General features: G+C 45.0%; 1 protein-coding gene across 1 annotated transcript; it reads right to left on the bottom strand.

Moving 5' to 3' along the window:
• Positions 1–866: 866 nt before the first annotated feature.
• LOC113034622 (uncharacterized) lies at positions 867–9,713 on the bottom strand. Its single transcript, XM_026189354.1, has 6 exons — positions 9,366–9,713; positions 8,989–9,098; positions 7,982–8,105; positions 6,391–6,516; positions 2,089–2,542; positions 867–1,985 (listed from the first exon to the last, which is right to left on the bottom strand). The coding sequence occupies exons 1-6, from the start codon at positions 9,696–9,698 to the stop codon at positions 1,522–1,524; spliced, it is 1,611 nt and encodes a 536-aa protein (XP_026045139.1). The 5' UTR covers positions 9,699–9,713; the 3' UTR covers positions 867–1,521.
• Between the last annotated feature and the right edge of the window lie 65 nt (positions 9,714–9,778).

The raw sequence follows: 9,778 nt of genomic DNA, 5'->3' as shown, positions 1-9,778 counted from the left end.
TTTCAGGAAAATACTGGGTCACAACTTTGTAATAGTGAAGTCACATATTCCTGTTAGGAGCCTGAGTCATTTTGGACCTCCAGTGCACATATTAAACAGATATGTAGGACTGCTTACTTCCATTTGTGCAGCATCTCTATGATTAGATCCCAGAGTGACACTAACAACTAGTTAATGTATTTATTACTTAATTAAGTTTAGTTTAGGTAGCATATACATGTCTGAGCTTTACAAAGGGTCTAATCACACAAGCCAAGGTGTGAAACTGGGTGTGGGTCACAATCAGCCAGAGTTTCGGGTGAGCTCATTGTGAAACCTGGCCCCACCCGATCATGTGATTTCCTGAGGTCAGAGGGCCCAGGATGTGAGTGGGCGTTAAGGCGTCTGGGAAGGATCTGGATTATAGATGGCAGACAGTTGGTGTCGTAAACCCCGCCTCTGTTCAAAGATGGTCGCTCACAGTGGACATAGATGCTTCTTTCACTCCTCTTTCAAACCATCTGTCCTCTCTGTCCAAAATGTGAACATTGGCATCCTCGAAAGAGTGTCCTTTATCCTTAAGATGCAGATGGACTGCTGAGGCTTGTCCTGTGGAGGTGGCTCTTCTGTGTTGTGCCATGCGCTTGTGAAGTGGCTGTTTGGTCTCTCCGATGTAGAGGTCTGGGCATTCCTGGCTGCACTGATGCTGCGACTGACTGAGGACCTTCACACACAAACAGCATCTACATGCAATGCATCTACCTCTGCATTAGTCTGACAGCGGTGAATGAGTCTGCTTTCACAAACAACAGCACAAATACATATACAGGAAATGCTGCATGCTGGTCACAACCAGAGCCGAAAATGGGTCCCACTCATGAGCTCTCTTCATTTTCTTTTAATTTATTCATTTATTTTAAATAAAACATGATTATTTATTGATGCATTCAAGAAGTTTACATTACATTATATGGCTTTAATAATATACCAAAGGTATACAGCTTTGATTTTGGTCATTTAGGCACAACAATCACAATTTAACATTTTATAAAAAAATGATGATAAGACTATCTGTGCTTTATCTGCAGGAAAGAAGATCTTTGATCATTGTAAACATACTTCCATCGTTGGAAAGAGACAGAAAGCTGCCGTTCGTGAGGAGGGGTCAAATTATGAGGCTGCTGTAAATAGCACAACATACTGGTTAATTAGCTCAACCACCTAGCAGTAACGCACGTTTTGCTCTTCAGAGTTCCTCCGATGATTTAGCGGTTAACACGTTCCCTTGCAAATCAAAATGTCGCAGGTTCAATTCCAGCTGAAGACAAAACTGCCTTGGAGGTTGTGTCAGGAAGGGCATCCAGCATAAAGCTGCCCAAATACACTGAAACTATGAAAGCGTCATCTTGACAAATGAACGTGACTGGATCTGTGTGGCGCTCTGCAGCTGGACAGCAGAACAGGGTCAAAGTGAGAGAAGGAAGAACACTCACACTCCCACAGCACACTTACACCTCGGCTCAGCTTGTTTGCACCTGCTCTTCAGTCTCTGCATTGTTCCACTATAACAAAGCTCTGCGCCACCTGCTCCTCCTCTGCTGGGCCAGCGTCCTCGTCTCCAGAACCGCCTGGATCTCCTTCCCGCTGCCTCTGGGTGTCTGCCGTACTGTCGGCTGGAGGCGAGGGCTGACACTCGGCGGGCTGCTGGTTCGTCACTGTCGCGTCACACTGTTGCGGGCTCGTGTGTGTGCCGTCGTCATGACTCAGCGCTGAAGCTTTTCCCACCACTGGCTTCCTGAGGCTTCTCTTCTTTGTTTCTGTGTTTGCTTTTCTTATTTGTTTCCTCCTGTCTTGGTTTGTGTTGTCCCCCTCTTTTCTTGTTGTCTCATGTTCATTTTCCTGCACTTGTCCCATCCACTCCACCAACCCTCTCAGCTCCTGCTCCTCCTCATCCACGGAGCTGAGAGAGGAAAGCTCTGACTTGACCGGACTCTCGTCTTGTGTCCCTGTGAAAATCAGCGTGTGTCAGTTAAGTGCTGGAGGCTGTTAGGGCACCCTTGGAGCAAATGACAAATTTTGTTGTATTCTGAGTGTGTGAGTGTGTGTTACCAGTGTCGTGCTGTGTTGGAGGCTGTGCTGTGGCTCCTGCTCTGAGTGTGATGTGGAGGGAAATGGCCTTGGGGCCACTGAGCTCATCATCCACTCTGCTTCTGTGGGTGTCGCTGCCGGTGTCCCCTGGAGCGCTTGCCCCTCCACTGTTCCTGCCTCTCCGACTGCCGTCCAAACTTTGCTGAGCTTTGCTGTCGTCGTTGGTAGTGAGCACAGGTGCAACAGCAGTGCAGGGATTCTCGCTGCAGTCTGTCTTGGGCAGGTCAGCGGCACTCACAGCTTTAGTGCTGCTGCAGACTTTGTGGGGCTTGTCTGGAAGCAGGGGCCGGCCCCTGATGGCCAGGTCAGGGTAGGTCCTCTGCATCTCCATAATAGACGGGTCTACACTGCAGAGGTGGTAATGCTGAGGCTTAGGCTGGGGGGTTGTTACAAGCCTGGTGTCCAAGTACAGTACCTGGCAAACAGAACAGGTGATTTAGTATTGTATCATTGTAGTTTTACCTTACAGTATAAATAACATTTAGCTCACAGGCTGGCCTCTTAACGTTCACCACACTTTCGTTTATGCTCTTCTGACTGTCAGCAAGATGTCTGAAGCGCCTTCAGGGCTGAGGAGCTTCAGCTAAACGGACTGGTAAACGCCTTTCTGCTCTAGCTGAGCACTCAAAGCATTTTAAACAACTTTGTGCTTTCATTCCCACACATTCGCTGTGCTGCTTGTGTCTGAGATACTCACTCCTCTCTTCACTGCAGATGGCCCATTGCATCTGTTCATTTTCCAAAAATATGAAAGCGGACTTAAACCATCGATCTTACGGTTGTCTTTTTGGTTTTTCCTGCCTTTTCCCCAGGTCTGTTTCTTCCTCATCACTACACGCTGCTTTTTTATCTGGGTTAAAGGCTCCCCCTTCACGTGTTCAACACGGTTGATAGCTAAAAGCTTAGTTGATATAGATATCACATGGAGCCATTATTTTAAAAAGCGTCTGTTTTTTTAATATAACATGTGATTGGCATTTTAAAAGAAAAAATTGTTCATGCCACTGAAATATCTTACATACAGGCTTCCTTATTTTAGGCTTACAGTATTTTCTGCACTATAAGGCGCACTTAAAATCAACATCGGCCTTATGTATGAATCCTGGTTGTGCTTACTGACCTCGAACCGATGTTATCTGCTACACAGCGCTCAGCAATCTGTCAAAAAGATCTTAGTCAACTTTGCTAAGCTACGAAGCCGCACTGCTTGATGGACTGTCGCAGCATTACGACTACTGTAGTCAGGAGCAGAGATGGGCAGTTACTGTAATCTGATTACTTTTTTCAAGTAACGAGTAAAGTAAGGGATTACTATTGCAAAAACGGTAATTAGATTACCGTTACTTTCCCGTAGGAACGCTGCGTTACTGCGTTACTAAAACCGTGATTTTTGTCTGTCTCATGACAGTGACGTAAGCGAGTGCGACGTCCGTGACAACAGCTGTGTGCAGATCAACAATGGATCACATATCGAGTGCAGAGAGAGTATGAGCGTGCAGCGTTTAAAGCGTGGAAGTACTGACCTTACTTTGAGTTTGATTCCATAAAAAGTGACAAAAACATTAGTGTCCGCTGTGCGTGGGAAGAAAACTTCTTTTTACAGCGAAAAAAACCCCTAAACTTCCAACAAGCACCGAGTAGCTACGACGTAATGGGAAACTCACAGAGAAACTCGCGGATTCTTCCACTGACCGCGGCACACCTGCACCAGGGTAAACCTCCGCCTGCCCCACTCCTGCTTTACAGGTGAAAATAGAGCAACAGGACCGCTGAGTCTTTGACTTTATTTATTTTCTGCTGTGTTTTACTTGCATCTATTTGAAAGACTGAGTGTAAACACAAAATATTTTATTTTATGTGCTGGAATGTGCAGAAAATAGGTTTAAATGTTAAACTAATTTCTTCCAGTCAGAGAATGTTGCAGATAATTAAATCTTTGCTTGATGCATAAAGTTAAAAGATTAAAACTAATAAAACAAGTTTTAAAAAGAGACTTTTCCATTTGATCACATTTTGTATGATGGATTATGCAGAAAAAGTAGAATTGGGCTGAAAGATCTATCGCTTTATCACCTCTTCAGGTTGTAAATCGTGTTTTTAAAAAGTAACTAAGTAATTAATTACTTTTGAAAATAAGTAATCAGTAAAGTAACGGGATTACTTTTGGGGGGAAGTAATCAGTAATTAGTTACTGATTACCTTTTTTCAAGTAACTTGACCAACACTGGTCAGGAGCCTTGCGGAGTAATCTGGGTCTAAACTCCGTCTTCTTCAGGTCCCAAAGTCAAACGAACACTGTGGCATCACTGAGCATTGAAAACTGTCTAAATTCTTTCACCTTTAATAAAACGATCAGCGTTGCTGCTTTACCAGGTGTAACAATTAAGTTAACATCCAGGCGTCCATGAAAACAGGATTTATTACATTTAACAGAGTTGTCCTAAATGATTAAACATGCAACTATTTTGCTGGTAATACCTGAAATGAGTAAAGAAAATCAACAGCCTATTTATGCAAGATAATTCATAATTTTATTGGGGGGTTATATTGGTTGGGTCTGATTATTGGGGGGGGGTCATAACCAACCTAACCCCCCTGGAAATTACGCCCCTGACTGAAGTTGGGCTAGCTGGTATATAATGATGTGCTATGGGATCGCTAGCAACACAGCTATGTTAGCATAAACAGTGAAGCTGCAGGATGAACGCTAACCTTTTTCCACTCGATAAAAGTTAACGTGAAGGCTCCTGATGGTTAGAGACAAATGCAATCGCATGGCAGGATGCTGTACACGGACCAAACTTCAGTCAGGAGAACAACTGAGATAATCCATCCACAATACGAGGTTAGTCATTAATATACTGCAACAACATGGGAATAGAGCAGCTGCCAGAGGATTCAGCATTAATGAATCAATGGCACAGAAGTGGAGGAAGCAAGAAGAATGAGTTGAGTAATGTTTGACTTCTCTGATTTTGTTTCGCCTTATGTATGAAAACAGACCCGTTCATCGGCAGCGTGCCTTATAATCCATGCGCCTTCTGGTCTGAAAACTATGGTATTTGTAGAGGCCTCTAAACCTATTGCTCTACATACCACAGCAGTATGGTGGTCCAGTGTTCTTTCTTCATGTGTTAGACATCAGTCCAGCTGTTTCCCAGCTGTGTTCCAGCTTCGACATGTTGTATTCATGTAACATAAATAATGCTGCTGAGTTTACTGATGAAAACAGATTCAGTTTTATCCCAGGCTAAAGAACGAGTCTTTAAAGGAACTATCCGAGTTGCCTTGCCGTGCTGGAACACCACATTGCACTGCCAGAGGGTTTCCAGAGTAAGGTCAGGTTTAATAAGAGGGCTGAAGGGGCAGCAGACATGGGGAGCACAGTGGAGCAGTGATTAGCACTGATGTGTCACAACTAAAGGCTCCTGGTTCAGAGCTGTGTGCGGTACGTGTTTGTGGTTTGAAATGTGCCAGTACTGTGATGCAGGTGTGGGGGGATAGTTGGGTGTGGCTTCTAGTCTAAGGTGTCCACAGCATGAACACTGACACACGACTGCAGTGCTGCTGGAGTTGAGCAGAAAAACACAAAATGTAGAAACGCGATGGCGCTTAGAGCTCGACCTGAGGATGGCTGTGTGTAACTGCGTGGATCTAGCATGTTACACACAGGACGCTGCCTCGGCCTGAGACAGGCAGACTGCGATTTACCATCAGCTGCTGAAGATGGCCTTTCTGTTGGCAAGAAGGAATAGCTATTGAGGTCGCTGCCATTACAAGCAGCTTTTCCACACTTCGATCCTGTGGAGCTGCAGATATTCAATAAAGTCAAACAGGTGGAAGCAAGAAACTCAACTTTAGCTCCAGTTAATGTTTGTCAGACACACATTCGGCTATTTTTACTTGCCAGTATCATGAAAACCACCAGAGAAGGGTCGGTGCGTGTGCTGAACGCTGGGAGAAGCCTAATACTGAGACCCTACTTATTTAAATGCTTGGCTGTGATGTGCATGAATGTGTCCCAGCACAAACAGTAACACCCGGCACCCTCAGCAAGCTTCATTCATAAACAGCAAACTGAGCTGATTCTAATGTAGTTTAGTTATTAAGCTTTGTCAGTCACTCTTATATCAAATATCGTGTGGGTGCTTATTTTAAACTGTTGGGACTTGTTTTAATGAATGCACACAGTATCGTGTGTCTTCAGTCGGTCTCTGTAAAGCACTCTGGGAAAAGCTGCAGGTTTCAGGAAGCAGCAGCTACCTCTTTTTTATCCTCCTCCGTCTTCTTTTCCTCCTCGTCCTCCGTTTGTTCCGTTGCCGTCCTGTTTTGCGTGCATTCAGTCAGTTTCACAGCTCGCTCTCGTCTCTGAAGAACATCGAGCCACTCCTGTAAAGTAAGACAATCACCGTCACGTGGCGGTCAAACCAAACCCATCTAGCGTGACCTCTGACCTGCCGTCCGTGTCACCTGCACATCCTCTCCCAACAGCCACTCCTGTGTCAGGCTGCAGCCTGATCTGTGCTGAGGGATTTCCCATGATGCTTTACTGATTTCTATTCTGCCCCCCTCTCGTACTGATTGCATGCTCGTTACCTCACAGCACAAAGCACTTTGCTGCTGTGTTTGAGTAAAAATCTGATTTAACTGAATTGAATAATGCTTCAACAATAATAATAATAATAATAAAAATTAATGTATTTTTTGTATACTTTGTTTTTTCTTTCTCTGATTTTGTCTCTACATTATTTCTTTGCTTACTTTTCTTTTAGAGCCACTTAGTGTAGGAATTCTGTATTAATTCCCAGGAGATCCTGAGTTGTTTAAGGTGAGCAGGGGTCAGATGCAGCAAGGCAGCAACATTGGGGAATTCTGCACACATTCAATTCAGAATGGGCTCATATTTTCTCTTTATATGTTTCTATGTTCTATTAATAATAAAATCTGGCTTTATGAGGTTTGCAAATCACTGGATTCTGGTTTCATCTATATTCCACACAGCTACACAACCTTTTCACAATTGGGTTGTATTTGGCAGCATGGAGCCGTTTTCAGCAGTTGTTATTCTGGGATTCATGACTTTATTCAGAGCAAAGTATAAAACATGACACTTCCTCCTCACACTGCTGAATATTAGAATGGAAATGTGCCAAAGCTGAGCAACCATGAAAAGTTACAGTCATTTAGTATTTCATGGTGACACACTGAATATGCCACGGCTCCAAGGTTCCACCGTTTAAACTCACAGCTTCAAAAAGGGAGGAAATAAAAAAGGGGATAATTTATGGGGAATGATCAGAGGAGCAGGGTCCAGGAACCAGGTTTCACTCTCAGCTCTGAGTTTGCTAACTGTGAGATGAGGAAGAGACAAAGAGTTAAGCTCAACTCTGCATCAGTTACTGTGGTACTCAACCTGCTGGCCGGCAGGTTTTCTTTAACAAATTCGGAGTTTCTCCCTGACTCCGCCTTCCTGCTGCAGCTGAACCAGCTGACGGACACCCCTGTTCACAGAATTCATGTGTTTACAAACGTTGAAATCTTAGTTAGATGTTAGTTATTTTTCTTTTTAACAAGTGCTTTTATAATCAATGAGCCATCAGTGTAAGCGCAGAGACAGCGCTCACATCAGGGATTTATTATAGTCTCTGTGAGTCTGTGCACAACTTGAACTTCAGTATCTTGCCCGAGGATGTTTCAGCAGGTGGACTGGAGGAGACAGGTTCGATTATCTACTCTACAAGCTGAGTACAGCTGCTCAGCCCTACTAACTTACCACAGTGGCTTAAAAAACAATCGATGTGATATACTGTAACGTAACTGATGAGACGATTACTAACATGAAACATGGTCATACCTGTGGTCTCAGTTGATCCTCCTGAAGTTCCAGGAAGTGGTTACATTCCACTCTGGCCAAGAGCAGCTCAAAACCAACGAGCATGGCTTTGTCTGCATTAACATCCTCACTGAGCCTGTACTCACTGAAATGCATCAAACAGAACAGAGACAAAGTGATGAGGAGAGCAGAACCACAGACGACTGAGGTGGCTGCAGCTGTGCGGGTAGAGTCTGCTAATCGCAAGGTTGATACCTGTCTGCCAATTATTCTTGGGCAAGATACTGCAGGTTGGGCTCTGATGCATCCATCACAGTGCAAATCTTAGATAGAAAGCACTTAGGTACAGATAGTGTGTAAAATCTGAACTCGGGTTTTTACTTGGTCTCAGGAACCTTTGTAAGAAAAGTGATCCTATGAAAGTCAAGTCAAAGAACCTCGGCTGACCAAGGCGTGTGCTGGAGGTCAATAAAATAAAATATATTTATAAAAAAATATCCATCCATTCGCTTCCGCTCATCCTTTTCAGGGTCGCGGGGCGCTGGAGCCTATCCCAGCTGTCATATAAAAATATATTAAAAAGAAAAAAATCAGACTGTCTCCAGCTGCCTGCTGTGTTTTGGAGTCATTTATTCTGAGAGGGACACATATGATATATGAACAAGCTGAGTGTCTTGACACATGAAAACATTCTTGGGGAATTTTTGGAAAGCTTTGTATACACGTTGTGTCACCAGGTGTCGCTTGTTACGTGTCCACGTGTGGAATTAAAGTGGTAAATGAGCTGGACTTTTCTATTCTGAGCACTCAAACTGCTCTCTACTACAAGCCTCACTCGGTCACACATTCAGACCTGAGCACCAGTGGAATATTCACACACACACAGCTTTGGGATCGCGTCCATTTAACCCGCTCTACCTCCTGAGTCACAGCCACCCTAAGGAGTCTACGTTTGTCCTGACAAAGAGCTGTGCGACCTTGTGGATTAATGTCTACAGTTGGTGCGTCACTCTTGCGCTGGTTCTTACCATTGTTTGGGGTCTGTATGAGGCACATAACCAATGGAGGCCAGGACAGACTGTATGGTGGAATTGCTGAAAACTGGCTCAAGACAGTAAACAAATGGAGCCGTAAATGTCTGAAAGAGAAAGAAAACACAAACACGGTTCATCTGTTAGTACACAGGCTCAGTGATCACTTCCGTTTGGCCTGACACAGCTGTGAGCAGAAAAAAGATAAGCGTCACTGGGCTGTTGTGTGTCCACTCACTGCTACACAAGCAGATGTTGTGACACGGTGTGGTTCAGCTGAATGACATCTGCAGTCACAGTGTAACATGTCAAACGAGTATCAAGTGTACTCCTGTACAGAGCCGCTGTGCGGGAAACGCGGCGCGTCTTCTGACCTTTAGTGTCCTGATTTCCTTCTTCCATGGCTGCAGGAACAGGTTGACGCACAGAGTTTCCAGCACTTCTGAGGCTCTGATGAAGGCGGACAGGTGTTTCCTGAAGTCGCTCTGAGCCTCACAGCGCTCAGTCACAGCCTGGTAAAAGGGGAACATTGTGAAAGTCCCGCCGGTCTCCGCCTCGCTCAGTAGATACTGAGCCGCCCTCTTCTGCAGCTGGGGGTCGCGGCACGGCCCGACCTCTGCCCGCTCCTCCAGGTAACACTTGACATAGTCCGCGTACACGTCCCCGCGGGAAGGAGCCGGCCCTCCTGCTCCGGTACCGTCCTTCATGACCGCCACAGCGACGAGCCCCACCACCTCGGACTAACGAGGAAGTGTGGCAGTCCGACAGCACGACGAGGAAGTGAAAG

The sequence above is a fragment of the Astatotilapia calliptera genome, chromosome 13 (assembly GCF_900246225.1).
Source record: "Astatotilapia calliptera chromosome 13, fAstCal1.2, whole genome shotgun sequence".
Classification (NCBI taxonomy): Eukaryota; Metazoa; Chordata; class Actinopteri; order Cichliformes; family Cichlidae; genus Astatotilapia; species Astatotilapia calliptera.
Note: the sequence above shows the minus strand (reverse complement) of the source record. Positions and strands in the feature narration are given on the sequence as shown.